This window comes from Salmo trutta, chromosome 19, assembly GCF_901001165.1.
Source record: "Salmo trutta chromosome 19, fSalTru1.1, whole genome shotgun sequence".
Classification (NCBI taxonomy): domain Eukaryota; kingdom Metazoa; phylum Chordata; class Actinopteri; order Salmoniformes; family Salmonidae; genus Salmo; species Salmo trutta.
Window position 1 is genome coordinate 15,695,740 of NC_042975.1, and position 20,128 is coordinate 15,715,867.

Genomic DNA, 20,128 nt, shown 5'->3' on the forward strand with positions numbered 1-20,128 from the left:
GTCAGGCTGGGAACAGTGACATTGGAGATGCGCGTCCACGAGACTACTCAATTTTTTTCTTTCAGCCTTTGAATGAATACAACGTCGCCCGGTTGGAATATTATCGCTTTTTTACAAGAAAAATAGCATAAAAATTGATTTTAACCTGTTACATCTAGGGGGCAGTAATTTCACGGCTGGATAAAAAACGTACCCGATTTAATCTGATTATTAGTCCTGCCCAGAAACTGGAATATGCATATAATTATTAGCTTTGGAGAGAAAACACTCCAAAGTTTCTGAAACTGTTTGAATGGTGTCTGTGAGTATAACAGAACTCCTATGGCAGGCAAAAACCTGAGATGCTTCTGTTCAGGAAGTACCCTGTCTGAACATTTCTTGCCCTTCTTTATTATCTCTGTCGTTTACAAAGGATCTCTGCTCTTACGTGACACTTCTCACGTCAACAATGGAGTCTCACAGCCCGGGAAAAACAGGAATGATGTCATTCAAAGCCCTGGCTGAAGCACACGAGAGCAAATGCTGAGTGGTCAGTCAATGGACTAAGCCTTAGGCGCGTGACACGCCCCGCCCCCGGCTTTTGGTTTTTTCCTCAGTTTACAGACAGGCAGATTCCCGGTCGGAATATTATCGCTTCTCTACGAGATAAATTGCATAAATATTGGTTTTAAACAGCGGTTGACATGCTTCGAAGTACGGTAATGGAATATTTCGAAATTTTTTGTCATATTTTGCGTCATGCTCGTGGCCGAGATTTAGCGTTGGGATAGTGTCTAGAACGCACGAACAAAACGTCGCTGTTTGGATATAACGATGGATTATTTGGGACCAAACCTACATTTGTTATTGAAGTAGAAGTCCTGGCAGTGTATTCTGATGAAGAACAAGCAAGGTAAGAACATTTTTCTTATAGGAAATGTGATTTTGGTGAAGGCTACACTGGGTGGGTGTCTAAATAGCTAGCCCTGTAACGCCGGGCTATGTACTTACATTATTGCAAAATGTGCTTCATCCGAAAAGCTATTTTAAAATCGGACATATCGAGTGCATAGAGGAGTTCTGTATCTATAATTCTTAAAATAATTGTTATGCTTTTTGTGAACGTTTATCGTGAGTAATTTAGTAAAATCACCGGAAGTGTTCGGTGGGAATGCTAGTTCTGAACGTCACATGCTAATGTAAAAAGCTGGTTTTTGATATAAATATGAACTTGATTGAACAGACATGCATGTATTGTATAACACAATGTCCTAGGTGTGTCATCTGATGAAGATCATCAAAGGTTAGTGCTGCATTTAGATATGGTTTGGGTTTATGTGACATGATATGCTAGCTTGAAAAATGGCTGTGTGATTATTCCTGGCTGGGTACTCTGCTGACATAATCTAATGTTTTGCTTTCGCTGTAAAGCCTTTTTGAAATCGGACAGTTTGGTTAGATAAAGGAGAGTCTTGTCTTTAAATAGCTGTAACATAGTCATATGTTTGAAAAGTGTAAGTTTTCGGATTTAGAGGAGTTTGAATTTCGCGCCCCGCCCATCATTGGATATTGGAGCAGACGTTCCGCTAGCGGAACGTGTAGATGTAAGAGGTTAAACAGCGTTTGACATGCTTCAAAGTACAATAATGGAATATTTTGACATTTTTTGTCACGAAATGCGCTCGCGCGTCACCCTTCGGATAATGACCTGAACACATGAACAAAACGGAGCTATTTGAATATAACTATGGATTATTTGGAACCAAAACAACATTTGTTGTTGAAGTAGAAGTCCTGGGAGTGCATTCTGATGAAGAACAGCAAAGGTAATCCAATTTTTCTTATAGTAATTCTGAGTTTAGTGAGCACCAAACTTGGTGGGTGTCAAATTAGCTAGCCTGTGATGGCCGAGCTATCTACTCAGAATATTGCAAAATGTGCTTTCGCCGAAAAGCTATTTTAAAATCTGACACTGCGATTGCATAAAGGAGTTCTGTATCTATAATTCTTTTATCATTCGTTTATCATGAGTATTTTAGTAAATTCACCGGAAGTTTGTGGTGGGTATGCTAGTTCTGAACATCACATGCTAATGTAAAAAGCTGTTTTTTGATATAAATATGAACTTGATTGAACAAAACATGCATGTATTGTATAACATCATGTCCTAGGAGTGATATCTGATGAAGATCATCAAAGGTTAGGGCTGCATTTAGCTGTGGTTTCGGTTTTTGTGACATATATGCTTGCTTTGAAAATGGCTGTGTGATTATTTTTGGCAGGGTACTCTCCTGACATAATCTAATGTTTTGCTTTCCCTGTAAAGCCTTTTTGAAATTGGACAATGTGGTTAGATTAACGAGAGTCTTGTCTTTAAAATGGTGTAAAATAGTCATATGTTTGAGAAATTGAAGTTATAGCATTTTTGAGGTATTTGTATTTCGGGCCACGCTCTACCATTGGATATTGGTGAGGCGTTCCGCTAGTGGAACGTCTGTCCCTAATTAAGGCACTAGCTCCCATTTAATGGGACATTTATACAATTGGGTGACAGACAGTGTCAAGCAAGAAATATTATGTTAGAGTCTAGCTGCAGATAACTCTCAGCTTTTTCAGTCCTAAAATGGGCATTTTGGGCAATATACAGTATATATGATTTAAAGAGAGGAATGAATATAAAGGTACCATAGTTTCAGGTTTAGATTTTTGGCCCATAAAATGTGTCCTCTCAAAGGATTTGACATATGTTCTTACAGTGATGAGTTGATATCCTAAAACCATTAAGCTTAACATTCCAATGCAAATCATTCTAAGCACTACAGAGCATTTTGATCTGCACAGATTGTACATGAAAAAACAACACCATTGGATTGTGAAACAAGGGTGTCTATTGAACGCTTTGGCTGTCCCAGAAAGGATAGGTTTTAAAATCTACTTACTCCTCTGGAAGCGGGCACAGCAGAAGGCACCCAATGTGCCCATGAGGACAATGAGGGCGAGGAACGCCCCCACAGCCACTCCTATGATGACAGCCAATCGGAGGGACTCTGAGAAGACATGGAGAAAAGACATTGGTACGGCGGCCATATTAGGAGTCCTGATGAGACTGAGGCTGTCCTGATATAGGCACCGTACAGAGGTGGTTTCGTCATGCAGTTGGACTCGGGTAGGCCTACATCATGTGATATTCACCAAGGCTAACACTTACTGTATGTTGAACTGTGTCCTTGCTAATGCAAAGGTGAACACGACTGGTGAATGGCAAATAGTGAAAACCTTTTACAGTACCATTTACAGCACTGACAATCTTGACACCCATCGTTTACATTTACTTCAAATGGCTGGAGGTTTACAGCTTTGTAACAAATGGTGTCCTAAATGTTGTGAATAGGTTCATAGGCTGTAGGGGTTGATTTTTTATACTGAGCTGTCTCAAAGATGAGTGTATAACCCTGTGGCTAGTCAAGGTCTAGTTAATTAATTCAAGAGCATGGTTGACTTTAGTAAGATCTTCCATTTAAATTCATTGTTACAGAATTGGCATTTTGACGATCCCTTTGAAAACAGATAGTTTGGAGCTTTGGAAATAAATATTTCAAAGAAATCATATGTTAAGCTGTAACCAATTGAGGCGTTGTAAATTAGATTACAAATTGGAGTTCTGAATACATCTAAATGCCATTACAGGATTTCACAGATTGAAATTGTTGACATTTACCCAAGTAAAAGGCTTATCACGGAGCCATTGCCCTCATGCATGAAGTAATCACGGCAATATCCTTAATCTCTCCCAGGCACAGTTGCACTTCCACTTCCACAAACACTCTACAACTCTCTTTCTATTACTTTTATTTGCCCACTTTCTCTCAGACCCTAAATCTCTGTCTCATACACATACTCTCTCACACCTACCCACCTACATGTACACACAGAGACCACACTTGTTGTATAACAAACACAGCTGTTCACTGCATAAACATTCTGAGAACATAAAAAGGCTATGACATAAAACATCTTTAACACTACCACAACAGTTGTTTAATTTTTTTTTACCACATGGTACAATATTCCCACAGTTTTTCAGTAAAAAAAATGTCCAGTGCCTGGGATCATGTACACTACATGGCCAAAAGTATGTGGACAGGTGGTTGTCGAACATCACATTCCAAATTCATGAGTATTAATATGGAGTTAGCTTCCCCTTTGCTGCTATAACAGCCTCCACTCTTCTGGGAAGGCTTTCCATTAGATGTTGGAACATTGCTGCAGGGACTTGTTTCCATTCAGCCACAAGAGCATTAGCGAGGTTGGGCACTGATATTGGGTGATTAGGCCTGGCTTGCAGTCGCCCTTTCAATTCATCCCAAAAGTGTCCGATAGGGTTGAGGTCAGGGCTCTGTGTAGGCCAGTCAAGTTTTTCCACACGCAAAAAAAACAATTTCTGTATAGACCTCGCTTTGTGCACAGGGGCATTGTCATGCTGAAACAGGAAAGGGCCAACCCCAAACTGTTGCCACAAAGTTGGAAATAAAAAAATAGTCTAGGATGTTACTGTATGCTGTAGCGTTAATATTTATCTTCACTGGAACTAAGTGGCCTAGCACGAACCATGAAACAAAACCCCAGACCATTATTCCTCCTCCACCAAACTTTACCGTTGGCACTATGCATTGGGGCAGGTAGCGTTCTCCTGGCATCCGCCAAACCCAGATTCGTCTGTCGGACTGCCAGATGGTGAAGCCAGAAAACTTGTTTCCACTGCTCCAGAGTTCAATGGCAGCGAGCTATACATCACTCCACCTGACGATTGGCATTGCGCATGGTGATCTTAGGCTTGTATGCGGCTGCTCTGCCACGAAAATCCATTTCATGAAGGTCCCGACGAACAGTTCTTGGTAGTGAATATTGCAACCGATGACAGACGATTTTTACTTTTTGCGCTTTTCAGCACTCGGTGGTCCCATTCTGAGAGTTTGTGTTGCCTACCACTTCGCGGCTGAGCCATTGCTGCTCCTAGACGTTTCCACTTCACAATAACAGCACTTACAGTTGATCGGGGCAGCTAGAGCAGGGCAGAAATTTGAACTGACTTGAACTGAACTGACTTGTTGGAAGGTGGCATCTTATGACGGTGCCACGTTGAAAGTCACTGAGCTCTTCAGTATGGGCCATTCTACTGCCAATTTTTGTATATGGAGATTGCACGGTTGTGTGCTAGATTGTATTATCATTCAAATAAAATCCCCATAAAATTCTGTCAGTTTAATGTAGAGATATCTCTTTTGCATTGGATGCGTCTCAATCCACAGCATCTGCCGATCTCGCACATCCGCATCTGCGGTGAAAGGTGACAGAGCTAGAGCGCTATTTGTCAGACCATGAGACATCCCAAAAATCTGTCTTCTCACAAAATAATCTGTAGCGTCCGAACGGTTTGGCCTGCAAACTATTATAGAAAGATGACTCTCACGAACTGTTCTCCGTTTTGTTCTACGACCCCCACAAGCGTCTTGGGACTCGTCTGAAGTTGATATAGCCGATCTGCCAACTTCTGTCTGTAGCATCCGAACAGTTAGGGCTTCACACTAATATGACCCTCATATTAGGTGGACTCTCACGAATACGTACATTTTAGTTGTTTTGCTTTAGGAGACCCACAGGCCTCACAATACTTTTCTGAAGGTCCCCGGTACCAGAGCCCCGGCTTAGACTGTAATGGGTTCAAAAACAAAAAAATACTTTAACTATGAAATTAGGAAAAAAATGTATAACATTCCACACATGAGGCCACTAGAGGTACAAAGGGAGTTGGTGTACCTTGTTCCTTCAGTCGAATTATCTCTGTGTCGGACCCAAAGCTGTTCCAGGCGGTGCAGTTATAGATGGTCTGGAAGTCAGCAGGGACGATGTTACTCATGGTGAGGGTGGAGATGACCCCCTCCTCAGTGCTCACTGTCTCCACCGTGTATCGGCCAGACGTCCCCGACTCCAAGACTGTCTCCTTCCACGACCAGGCCTGTGGCAGACAAAGCAATGAGAATTATACATTACAGTATAGACGAGGACACAAGCACAAATTAACACAGCCACATACGCTCAACACACACACACACACACACACACACACACACACACACACACACACACACACACACACACACACACACACACACACACACACACACACACCTGACTGAAACCAACCAACCTGCCAACACAACCTATTGGGGCATTAAAGATAAAGGGCATAATCCGCCTTTGGGTCGGTTAAATGCCTGTCAATGTACTATCTGCATACAAAGTCAGGTGTTACGTCCTAAATGGGACCCTATTTCCTATATAGTGCTCTAATTTTGACCATAGGTATTGGTCTAAATTAGTATACTGCATAAGGAATAGGTTGCCATTAGGAACACAAGAAGGATCACACCAATCACTCATCTGATTGCTTCAATTTGGGCCACTAAGCCTCTGCTAGTTTGACAGGGTGACATCTGTAAGCCCTCCATGTCCTGGAGAGAGCCACATAGAGAGCATATTTATATTGAACTTCTCTCACTCACAGCAGGAAACTGATTAGCAGAGCTGTGGAGTCGAGTCACATGACAAGACAGTAGCCGCAGCAACGCCCTGCAACAGATTGTCTAGTGAAATGCACACTCGGCTCTCTGATTGGACCACCAAACTGTCAATCAACACAGGTCGCGTGAGCTACCGAACATATTACTGATTTGCTGTACAGCTAGGAGAGACCGGGATGGTTGTAGCACTTCACCTTTTCCTCAGTTTCTCAGAGATCGGTTATGGTAGTATATTCAAAACTTGATACAAACAACCTACATCTGTCCTTTACAAATTGGTGTGGTTATTATATATGTAAATAAAACTGCAAATGCATGGTGTTGTCTTAAAAACAAGTAGTAAAGTGTTACAATTTACCCCATGGTCTGGGTTAGTTGTAACAGTGCTTGGGGTGAATTGTAACAGAATGAAAAAGTGCAAAAATCATGACATACAACTAATTATTGAACACCTTTATTGAGACCATGAGAGCAACATTGCCATGTTTAACATTTTGTTTGGCAGAAATAATCATCAATATACAGAAATAATAATCAATATAAATAATAAAATGTTTGTTAGTTTACACTTCACTAAATGGTCTTTCTCAACAACTAGGCTAAACTAAACACCTGAACGTTTATGGTGTGTGTGTGTGTGTGTGTGTGTGTGTGTGTGTGTGTGTGTGTGTGTGTGTGTGTGTGTGTGTGTGTGTGTGTGTGTGTGTGTGTGTGTGCATGCGTGTCTGTGTGTGTCTCTGTGTGTGAATGTTGGACTTAATCAGAGTCACAGCTGTGACAGTGTTATGGCTGTCTTGGGGTACAGGCTTGGTGGGCCCATCATTTGCATTTCCAGCACTCATCCCAGACCTCCTTGGACTTGGAATTGTTAAAGTGCTCCATGCACACAATGCAGAAGTTTTCCTCGTTGGAGGAATCTGAATCTTCTGCTTCAATATGCTTTGTTTTGGCTTTTTTCTTAGGCAGGACAGTTTTTTGTTGTTGTTCAATGTGGTTTGTCTCGGCTTGCTTCTTTCCAGCTGTTTTTTTAGGCAGGGCAATTTTATAAGCCTCCTGAGTGCTTGACTTTTTATGCTTTGCTTCCAGTGCCTGCTTGATGGGTGTATTCTCCAAAATCAGTTTTTCTCCTCTTCCTACCCCTTGTTGTAATTTTCCTAGGCCCTGCTTTTGGGAAGGGGCGTACATCAACTGGGTTGATATCAGAAGAGTAATCAGGTGTTTCCCAGCCACAGCCTGAGACATGTGGGGAGGTGCCCTGTGAAGTGGCTGGAGAGGTGGCCTGGAAGGCGGTTGGAGAGGGGGCCTGGATAGCAGTGGTCACAGTGGCCTGTGATGTGACTGAAGAGGTGACCTGGGAGGAAGCTGGAGAGGTGGCCTGGAAGGCAGCTGGAGAGGTGGCCTGGAAAGCAGCTAGAGAGGTGACCTGGGAGGCAGCTGGCAAGGCCAGTGTGTCAGCTGGAGCACAACGATCAGTGGCAATTGAGGGTGCAAAGTCACATTCCTGAAATATATCAGCGTTGTATGGCCAAATGCCGGTGCACCTGAACACAGCCTGTACATTGGTGGGTGTTGTGGCACCTGAAAGTGCTTTTTTGACAAGGCCTGGAATGTCATATATAGTCATGGTCTTTCTAGGGTTCATCCGATACAGGCATCCCTGGCAGACTTCACCATTTTCTTCAATGCCCCGTACACACTCATGTCCAGGGACTGGAGCTTGTGTGAACAGTGTGGGGGGAAGAAAGAAAGACTATGCCAGAACTAAGATTGCACCGACGGAGATGGCAGCATCGCCGTGACTAGCTCTTAGACAACGTTGCAGTATTTTGTTATTTTATGTACTATTTTTTAAATTATTAGCTCAGGAAATATTTTGTGTCATTACATACAGCCGGGAAGAACTATTGTATATTAGAGTGGCGGTAACTCACCAGAACTACCAGCATTACGACCAGGAATACAACTTCCCTGGAGCAGTTCATTTATTCACTCTCCCCAGAGCAATTGAACTTATTCCAGAGGCCGACCCAAAACATTGCAGGCGGAGGAGAGGCACTCGGGGCGGCCTGCTGGTTCGACTTAGGAGGCATGCACACCACCCACCGCTTCCGAGTATATTACTCGCTAATGTTCAGTCTTTGGATAACAAAGTTGATGAACTTAGAGCAAGGATTTCTTACCAGAGAGACATCGGGGCCTGTAACATACTTTGTTTCAAGGAAACATGGCTCTCTCGGGATACTCTGTCGGAGTCGGTAAAGCCACCAGGATTCTCAGTACATAGCGCAGACAAGAATAAATATCTCTCCGGGAAGCAGAAGGGCGGAGGGGTGTGTTTCATGAATAACGACTCATGATGTAATTCTAGGAACAAACAGGAACTTAAGTAATTTTCTTCACCCGTCCTAGAATACCTCACGATTAAATGCCGACCATATTATCTCCCAAGAGAATTCATCTCCGTCATCGCCACGGCCATTTACATCCCACCTCAAGCTGAAACCTCGACGGCCATCAAAGAACTCCACTTGACTTTATGCAAACTGGAAACCACATTTCCTGAGGCTGCATTTATTGTAACAAGGGATTTTAACAAAGCAAATCTGAGGACTAGGCTGCCAAAGTTCTATCAACATATTTACTGTCCTACCCGCGCTACTAAGACTCTCGTCCATTGCTATTCAAACTTCCAGAATGCTTACAAGGCTCTCCCTCACCCTCCTTTCGCCAAATCTGACCATGACTCCATCTTGCTCCTCCCGTCCTATAGGCAGAAACTCAAACAGGAACTGCCCGTGCTTTGTACTATTCAACGCTGGTCTGAACAATCGGAATCCATGTTTCAGGATTGTTTTGATCAAGTGGACTGGGATATGTTCCGGGTAGCTTGCAAAATAATCTAGACATACACACGGACGCGGTGACTGAGTTCATAAGGAAGTGTATAGGAGATGTAGTACCCACTGTGACTATTAAAACCTACCCTAACCAGAAACCGTGGATAGATGGTAGCATTTGTGCGAAACTGAAAGCATGAACCACCGCATTTAACCATGGAAAGGCCTGGTAATATGGCAGAATATAAAGAGCATAGTTATTCACTCTGCAAGGCAGTCAAACAAAGTAAATGTCAGTATAGAGATAAAGTGTAGTCGCAGTTCAATGGCTCAGACATGAGACGTATGTGGCAGGGACTACAGACAATCACGGACTACAAAAGGAAAACCAGCCACGTCGCCTAAAGGCTAAACACATTCTTTGCACACTTTGAGGATAACACAGTGCTATTGACGCGGCCCGCTACCAAGGACTGTGGGCTCTCCTTCTCTGTGGCCGACGTGAGTAAAACATTTAAACGTGTTAACCCTCGCAAGGCTGCTGGCCCAGACGGCATCCCTAGCCGCATCCTCAGAGCATGTGTTGTTTACGGGCATATTCTATCTCTCCCGATCCCAGTCTGCTGTCCTCACATGCTTCAAGATGGTCACCATTCTTCCTGTACCCAAGAAGGCAAAGGTAACTGAATTGAATGATCATGCTGTGCTTTGAGAGACTTGTCAAGGGTCACCTCACCCTTACCTGCCAATCTAGACCCACTTTAATTTGCTTACCGCTGCAATAGATCCATAGACGATGCAATCTCCATCACTCTGCACACTGCCCTATCCCATCTGGACAAGAGGAATACCTATGTAAGAATGCTGTTTATTGACTATAGCTCAGCATTCAACACCATAGTACCCTCCAAGCTCATCGTTAACCTCGTGGCCCTGGGTTTGAACTCTGCCCTGTGCAACTGGGTATTGGACTTCCTGATGGGCCACCCCTCAGGCGGTGAAAGTAGGAAACATCCTCTCCACTCCGCTGATCCTCAACATTGGTGCCCCACAAGGGTGCATGCTCAGCCCCGTCCTGTACTCCCTGTTCACCATGACTGAGTGGCCAAGCACGCCTCCAACTCAATCATCAAGTTTGCAGACGACACAACAGTAGTAGGCTTGATTACCAATGATGACGAGACAGCCTACAGGGAGGAGGTGAGGGCACTGAGAGTGTGGTGCCTGGAAAACTACCTCTCACTCAACGTCAACAAAACAAAGGAGATGATCGTAGACTTCAGGAAACAGCAGAGGGTGCACCCCCCTATCCACATTGACAGGACAGCAGTGAAGGTGGAAAGCTTCAAGTTCCTTGGTGTACACATCACTGACAAACTGAATTGGACCACCCACACAGACAGTGTGCAACAGAGCCTCTTCAACGTCAGGTGCAACAGAGCCTCTTCAACGTCAGGAGGCTAAAGAAATTTGGCTTGTCACCTAAAACCCTTACAAATTTTTACAGATGCACAATTGAAAGCATCCTGTCGGGCTGTATCATCGCCTGGTACGGCAACTGCACCGCCTGCAACCTCAAGGCTCTCCAGAGGGTGGTGCGGTCTGCCCAACGCATTACCGGGGCAAACTACCCTCCCTCCAGGACACCTACAGCACTCGATGTCACAGGAAGGCCAAAAAGATCATCAAGGACATCAACCACCCGAGCCTTTGTCTGTTCATCTTGTTATCATCCAGAAGGTGAGGTCAGTACAGGGGCATCAAAGCTGGAACCGAGAGACTGAAAAATAGCTTCTATCTCAAGGCCATCAGACTGTTAAACAGCCATCACTAGCACATTAGAGGCTGCTGCCTATAGGTATGGACTAGGAATCACTTGCGACTTTAAGGAATGGAACACTAGTCACTTTAATAATGTTTACATATCTGGCATTACTCATCTCATATGTATATACTGTATTCTATACTATTCTACGGTATCTTAGTCACTTAATAATGTTTACATATCTTGCATTACTCATCTCATATTTATATACTGTATTCTATACTATTCTACGGTATCTTAGTCACTTAACGTTTACATATCTGGCATTACCCATATTTATATACTGTATTCTATACTATTCTATGGTATCTTAGTCACTTAATGTTTACATATCTGGCATTACTCATCTCATGTGAATAAACTGTTTTCTATACTATTCTACTTTATCTTAATCCGTTCCACTCGGTAATCGCTCGTCCATATGAATATAGTCTTAATTCATTCCTACTTAGATTTGTGTGTATTGGGTATATGTTGTGTAATTTGTTAGATATTACTTGTTAGATATTACTGCACTGTCAGAGCTAGAAGCACAAATATTTCGCTACACCCGCAATAACATCTGCTAATCACGTGTATGTGACCAATAACATTTTATTTGATTTGAGTGCCTACAGAAATCAATGGTAGACCGGTGAGCTGGGGTTGTCAAGGAGAAGAACTACCTTTTTTCTAAGCTGACCCGGTATATTTAGCGAAGTGTTCAAGGAAAAGGAGGAAGTCATTCTCCTGCATCCATCCGGATCCATTTCCACTTCCAAAACATCCAATTAGTCCATCCCGTACAACGTAGTCGTGGTATCTTTTGCGTGGGAAAACAAAAGTTGGGGGGAGTTTCCTATTGCATTTATAGCACATGTCATTGACACTAGCGTACCCTTTCTGCTGAGATGATTGCGCCAACCTGTTTGGTGCCACGTTTCGAGACCACTATCAGGTGTGATTATTCCTGTCTCGTCAACATTCCACATAGCATTGCCATCAAAGCTGTACTTATTTATCACCTCTCCCAGTTTGCTAAAAAACTTTGCCACATTTGTTCTGTTGAAACTTGTGGACAGCAACAGCACTCCTAATGGAGAAAGTAGGGTACCGCTTTAGGTAAGACGAGAACCAGTCTGCTCCCGCCATAGAGGTCTCATCCCATGACTGAGAATGCTTGTAACCATATTGTACAGCGAGTTGGTAGGCACATTTCCTGACCTGTAACAATAGACCTGTAACAATAGAATAAAACATGTTCAATACTTCCCCCATTTAATACTTAATAATTTACATTGGTACTCCCTCCTTTGACATTAATTGCCACCAACATTAACTGCTAACTTTGCCCTGACTTACTCCTCACTAATTCCTATCAAGTGCTTAACTCACGGGGAGACAATTCATAATATAAATCAGCTGCCCTCGATAAATACTCGGACAACTTGTTTCCTGTTTCCACTAAAGTAGCGTGAGGAAGCTCTCTAGACCCCTTCTCCAGTAGCTACTTTCTCTCTTTGCAGAATCTGTACAGCGTCACATGACATATGAAATACTTTGCAACAGATCTGATGGACTTCCCCTGCTCTGCTACATCATTTGACGCTCTTTTCAAAGTGCGGAAAGGTACTCTCCTGTCTGTCTTTCTTTTCCATGATCTAGGCATGCTGAAAGTTAAAGAAAACATCCAGTTTTACTTGGGTTAGTTGTCAAATTTTCTCACAAATTGTTACAACTAACCCTGAACCTTGCAGCCATTAATTAGCTTGGTCCATTTCAGGTAAATGTTAAAACTTTAGCATTGCTAACTTGCATCAAATATCTCTACACAGACTGGTTATAAACCTGATATAAGTTTGATGAATGGAACTACAAAGCAGTTGATGGCATCACAAAAACACATTTGGTCAAAATAATTACTTTCTTACCTCAAAATCAGATTTCTGTCAATAGAATCTGCAGAGTTTATCACAGGGACTTGCTTTTTCACATGAGGGTTTAGGATTAAACTGAGCATATGCACAGCGAATCACATGATTCTACCTCGCTTCTGATTGGAAGAGTTGCAAGTGTTACAACTATCCTGTGTTACAACCATCCCCGGTCTCCCCTATAGGATCGGGTACAGCACAAACATCAAATTGTAGGCAGAGGATCGGCATAATACATGCAGCTCCAAAGATGTGTTGCTGATCAAGAATATTAACTGTTTACTTTACAAGCTCACCAGCAATGGGGCATCAAGCAAGAATTACTAGCATAGGCCTATTGGTCTTTTGGCATGCCGTTTTAGGCTTGAAATGGATAATTTACTTATGAAGATTGTATCTGGAATTTGTTTGTGAAATGAATTATTACTGTGACGAAGATGCGCCATATGCGCGTCTCTTCACTTGCGCACTCCAAACTCCAGTGGAGAGCGCTTTGTTCTATTGTTGAAATGTTTGCTGTTTCTTTCACAGGTAGCCTAGTGGTTAGAGCGTTGGACTAGTAACTGGAAGGTTGCAAGATCGAATCCCCGAGCTGAAAAGGCAAAAATCTGTCGTTCTGCCCCTGAACAAGGCAGTTAATCCACTGTTCCTAGGCCGTCATTGTAAATAAGAATTTGTTCTTAACTGACTTGCCTAGTTAAATAAAGGTAATATATATATATATATATTTTCAATGCATATGTGTTAAATCTATATTCCATCTAATCCTACAATAATTGCTAGCATTTAATCATTCCATCCCCGTAACATTTATTCCAATAATTAAGACATTTCTGTTTCATGTTTGATATACATTTTCATTTACCATTTCTTACCCTCTGAGTGGGCCCGATGTTTATTGTGAACATTAACGTTCGCAAGACTCATGAGGTAGAAGTTCTGTTTATTTACTTCAATGTATGGTTTCCTTTGTTAATATTTCCAGGGTTATGTCGGAGTTCCTTGTGTCTGTGTCCTTATGTCTCTATCATTCTGGTTGTGCATAATAGGAGCGCCTCAGTGTGCATAGAAATAGGCTACTTGGCCTGAACGCCATGCTTTGGAGTCAGCAGTCTACAGTGAATAAGATACAATTATTGTTCCATTTATGAATCGTGATGAAATATCATTAATAATCATTAAGTCCGATTAAGACGAATGTACCAATGGAGGTGGAAATTGCCTTTTACATTGTAGAACCAGTTTATTGGTTGTAATTGACAATTGGGTAATTGTATGGTCTTGGGCCAAGTGCTGATATGTAACTGTTTGAGCTCCTTTTAGACAGATTTGATTTGGTTTCTCAAGTGGAGGCTGTGCAGACTTGCCCTCTACCTGTGTTCGTTCAGGACAGACTAAGCCTGATACAGAGGCTATTTCTAATGGGCTATTGCCCTTGTATATTTTGTAAACCTACTTGTATATTTTGTATGATATCGAGAGGTGGCCTAGAAGGCAGCTGGAGAGGTGACCTGTAAATAAATATACACTCTAAGCCCGTCAACCTGCCTTGCCTTCTGCTGATTTCATGCCCTTACGACTGCTACAAGTCCCTATTTTACAATTACATACTCAAAATGTGTTGTAGACAAAATAATGAAAAAGGCTGCCTGGTAGCCTCAGTAAATAGGCACAGATTTGAGGTTGAACAAGTCATTGCATGTATAGATTTTTTTTAACTTGATTTGAAACTTGACTCGACATGACTTGTCTTAGAATGCACGACTTGGACTTGACTCAAGACTCGACCCGTTCTACTCTGGGACTCAATTTTAGACTCGGACCTTGTGACTTAAGACTTGCTTGTGTATCGAATAATAGTGACTTGGTCCCACCTCTGCTGATTAGTATAGGTCAGGAATGGGATGAATCCCTCCATTTCCACTATGAAGGAAATATTAGTCTGTTTCAGGAAAGGTTTGATACTCTGTTATCTTAATGAGGATAATGACTTCTAATTTTCTATTGATTTGCCTTCACTTCCCTTAATGTATTTCGTTACTAGCCTACACGTCTATGAGATCTTTCTCTATGGACTACGCCATCTTGTTTACCTTAGGATAGGATATTCATTAGGATATTCTTTGCCGTTGATTATTCTACGTTAAGTCCTTAGGGATGTCCTCACATGACCTACTTTCTTATTTCTTTAGGTCAAGCTCATTCATTTGGTTTGCACTACTTTAAAGGGATATTTCACCCAAATTACAAAATTCCATAATCGTTTCCTTACCTGATACAGTCTACAAGGTAAGACAGCAATCCATACTGTTAATGGTAAGGAAGCCAATAAGTAATTTTGTACATCTAAAGGTAGACTATCCGGACTATCAAAATAAAGTGTAACCAATCATTTCATATGCAAGGATTACCTCATATAACTATAGTTATAACTAGTTATAGTTTTTAATCTACTTTTGCCCCATTGGGATCCTTTGTTTCCACCCCACCTATCCTTGGCCATATTTAGGCAAACCTCCACATTCTATTCATAACAAATGTCCACAGTCATTTATTGGTCAATGATTGACTTGAGGCGTGTACACATCTTCATCATGTTAAAACCAATAAGGCCCCTCGTTGGTTGGAACATAAAATACATGTTTTTAGAAGGAAGGAGGGATGTGTTACTCACAATGCGGTCGGGAGGAGGAGTGCTGCGGATGAAACACTTGATCTGCCCCTTCTCCCCGTAGAGGACTTGCTGGGTCTGGGTGCTGGAGATAGTGGGAGGACCTACAGCATGGCCAAGGGAAAATAAGTCAATCATTCCAATAAAACACCCACATACATCAACAGCCTATCAGATGGCGGGGAAGGCGAAGGCCACATGCATTATAATACTTTCTAGTTTACAATAAAACGGAGACGAGCAATTATTCATGATGAGATTTGAATTCGTTTTTCTTAAGGTGAGATTCACGGCGTGATGAAAAGGTTGTTTTCATTGTTTAAAGGCTAAGAAAGAGAAGAAAAAGTGTAGAAGGTTTGGGTGGGCAGCGGAGGACAGTGGAAGGGTTAGATAAAGGTCTAGAGAAAACAAAGTAATTCCAGTTCGCAGTCCTGTGCGTTAGTTCCATTTCACCTCCTGCGCCCGTGAAAGAAAACCTTAGAAATGTGTGACCTTCGACTGACACAGTGTGACGTTGACAGCCTCCCAAGTCAAGGAGCTCTTACAAATTCCAGAACTACTGACCATAAGAATAACAAACATTACAGTGCAAAATGGGCTTCTCAATACAGCCAAACGTATTCACACAGGGGCCCTGTGGGGGAGCTCGAGAGATCTGACAAAAGACGTGGAAGCTCAAAAGAGTGCTATAATTAGATAACTTTATTTCCCATGACTTTATCTTGGAGCAGCTCTCCTGAGTCACCGGAGGAGGAAAACAGGGTGGATGTATTTATTGGAGGAGAGGAGAGGAGGTGTCACTTGTTTGTGATTGGAGTGGGGAATGAAACTAGGATTCACTAGCCTGGAATCCAAACAGTTATACAATATCATTCTTAACCAAAACCGTTCCAATCGGCCTCCGCTTAGAAACAATGGTGATGGGTGGGTTTCGTGCGAAAACCCATGAGGCCAAATGCTTCACTTTTTCAGGTTGTCAAATAATGGACTTCCTAACAGAAGCTTCAAGGAGAGAAAAAGCCTCCTTTGCAAAGAAGGAGAAATTCATAAAAGCCAAACCTCTATCTTATTGGTTCACTACAGCAGAACTGTATTACACTGTATGGGCTCAAGGGTGAAAGCTTTCATCAAAACAGTCCGTCTATATGCCTCCAGAACCCTTTTTCATTAACTGGTTAAACCTGCAATGAGAGCAGACAATAAGAGAGCCCCTTTGGCAAGCGAGAGGGGGGAAAAAGTACAATTTCAAGTCAGCCATTTTGTGGTGTTACCTACGACCCTGCATATTCTTGTGGCGTGAATTTTATGATCATATCCCGGCTTCAGAAATTATTCTTCTATGGAGGAGTTATTCAATAGAGCTCGCCATCGATTGTGTGACCTTGACTTCAGGCATATTAAACAACTGTCTTTGTTTACTATTTATTGATTAGTTAAAAAAGGTTGCAATAACTTCTCATTTAGCCTTGGCCAGCTGTCAGACCACTGAGATAAGGCTGGGAGATTAGTCCATTTGCAATCAATGTAAAGACGTGTTTAATCACCTTTTTCGCCTTTAGTTGCATTTATCCTGTGCTGTTTATTTCTGGTGCAACATGCTCATTCCTAGGTGAAGTCATTGTCAATGACATTGATTATATTAACGAAACGCTAACAGACAATTACCGTTTTATTCCCTTTCAGATAACACACATATTTCTAATATGTAAAATACATGTTAAGTATGTTTATCTTTAAAATATTTCCTCTTTGAAAGACAAGGAACAATTGAAAGTACACTAGTCTTAAGACAACATTTAGGCTAAGCTTTGATGTCAGAAAGCCTGGAGACATCAAAACGTATCTGTAATAGAATAGGGTTATGCAATATTATGATAGAATTGGGTATCAACAATTATTGACAGCCATTGTGATATGACAGATATCCTTTCATTGAAATAGTTAACAGTTCATTTTTACATACTAAGTTACAGTCCTAGCTGTAAATCAATGCTATTTTTCATCCTGTCAAATGCAAACTATGTTATTATGACCCACTGATTTTGACTCCCCTAGTGTAGATATGTCTCCGCTTTTACCTTATTGTCCCTGAGTCCAGCTAGCCTGAAACATGTCCCTAAGCTTGGAACAACTTCCACATTGAATTTGGAAATTAATTTAGCATTCATCCACATGTGAAATGTACTTACCATTCACAGTGAGGGACACTTCCTTCTCTCCAGCTCCAACTCGGGGGACCACCGCCCGGCATACGTACTTCCCAGCATCCTCCTGCCTCACCGCCTTTAGCATCAGGATGTTCTCATTGCTAAGCACCTGTGGAGGATCAAGGTCAAAGGTCAGGCTGGTGATAAAACGGTCGTCTCTGAATTCAAGGCTGCAGCCGAGTCCTTCCGTCCAACCCCTGTATCAGCTAATCGAAAACCCAATAAGCCCTCACCAAAAGGAGAGTGCGGCACACACTTAGTCGTCTGCAAGGCCACCTGAGCCACTGCTTTAATAAACGGTATGAAAGGGTATGTTAACCTCAGAATATCAACATGAACTGCATGGGTGGAATTGCGTATACCACAGACTGAAAGCGGTGGACCATGTAAAATACATTATTTTTTAACTGATACCATTATGAAGGTACAGTGTGATGTGTTGAGAGTCTGGGCCCTTTCCTAGTTTTTCTATCAGTCTCTTGAAATGTCTGAATTTGATGACAAGTGCTTTTCCTGGATAAATACAGAGAATAGCATATTTGATGCACATGTACATGACATTCACCTCTAGGTGAATGAAGAATAAAGCTGCATTGGCACAGTATAAAAATGAATACCTGTAGAATAGAATACATCTTAGAATAGAAAATAAAATAAGACAATAGAATAGACTAGAACAGGATAGGATAGAACAGGATAGAACAGGATAAGCTAGAACAGGATAAGCTAGAACACGATAGGATAGAACAGGATAGGATAGAACAGGATAAGCTAGAACAGGATAGGATAGAGCAGGATAAGCTAGAACAGGATAGGATAGAACAGGATAGGCTAGAACAGGATAGGCTAGAACAGGATAGGATAGAACAGGATAGGATAGAACACGATAGGATAGAACAGGATAAGCTAGAACAGGATAGGCTAGAACAGGATAGGGTAAAACAGGATAGGATAGAACAGGATAGGCTAGAACAGGATAGGCTAGAACAGGATAGGATAGAACAGGATAGGCTAGAACAGGATAGGATAGAGCAGGATAGGATAGAACAGGATAGGCTAGAACAGGATAGGATAGAACAGGATAGGATAGAACACGATAGGATAGAACAGGATAAGCTAGAACAGGATAGGCTAGAACAGGATAGGCTAGAACAGGATAGGATAGAACAGGATAGGATAGGGTAGAACAGGATAAGCTAGAATGGGATAGGCTAGAACAGGATAGGAATGAACAGGATAGAATAGAACAGGATAGGATAAGCTAGAATGGGATAGGCTAGAACAGGATAGAACAGGATAGGCTAGAACAGGATAGGCTAGAACAGGATAAGCTAGAACATGATAAGCTAGAACAGGATAGGATAGAACAGGATAGGCTAGAACAGGATAGGGTAAAACAGGATAGGATAGAACAGGATAAGCTAGAACAGGATAGGATAGAACAGGATAAGCTAGAACAGGATAGGCTAGAACAGGATAGGATAGAACAGGATAGGATAGAACAGGATAGGCTAGAACAGGATAGGATAGAACAGGATAGGCTAGAACAGGATAGGATAGAACAGGATAGGATAGAACAGGATAGGATAGGATAGAACAGGATAAGCTAAAACAGGATAGGCTAGAACAGGATAAGCTAGAATAGAATTGAGTAGAATAACAATTAATTAGAACTGAATATAATAGATTAGAACAGAATAGAATATGTCATTGCCCTTTAGAGGAAATGGGTCTTGCAAGATATGCAGCTGGCAATAGAAGCATAATAGAAAGGATGATGGTGATTACAATTCCTACCACTCCAGAGCCGCGTTTCATCCACACGATGGTGAGGGAGGGGTTTCCTGTCCAGGCACAGTTGAAGATAGCATCTGATCCCTGGTCCACCTGTAGGGACTGTGGCTCAGCAGCCATTCTGGGCCCAACTGGAATCACAGGAACAGAAATGGTTACACTTTATTTGAATAGTCATCTATAGATGATCTACAGATAATCAAGCTACGGTATCAACAGGCTAATAACTTCAACTATGTTGATACATTACAAGTTGTGGGGTTAGGGTTACGGTTATGGTTAGGATTAAGGTTAGGGTTATGATTAGGATTAAGGTTAGGG

General features: G+C 42.0%; 1 protein-coding gene across 2 annotated transcripts in view; it reads right to left on the reverse strand.

Annotated features, from left to right (window-relative positions):
* The window catches only part of kirrel3a (kirre like nephrin family adhesion molecule 3a), a 261,823-nt gene that overhangs the window by 13,676 nt on the left and 228,019 nt on the right, over positions 1-20,128 (reverse strand). Inside the window, exons 8-12 of one of the 2 annotated variants that reach the window (XM_029699881.1) lie at positions 19,811-19,938; positions 17,996-18,122; positions 15,810-15,910; positions 5,797-5,995; positions 2,919-3,026 (exon numbers count right to left, since the gene is read on the reverse strand). In XM_029699881.1, coding sequence (XP_029555741.1) covers positions 2,919-3,026; positions 5,797-5,995; positions 15,810-15,910; positions 17,996-18,122; positions 19,811-19,938 — 663 coding nt within the window. Of the gene's footprint in view, positions 1-2,918; positions 3,027-5,796; positions 5,996-15,809; positions 15,911-17,995; positions 18,123-19,801; positions 19,939-20,128 lie in introns of both variants that reach the window. The other variant, XM_029699880.1, reaches the window with a different exon arrangement.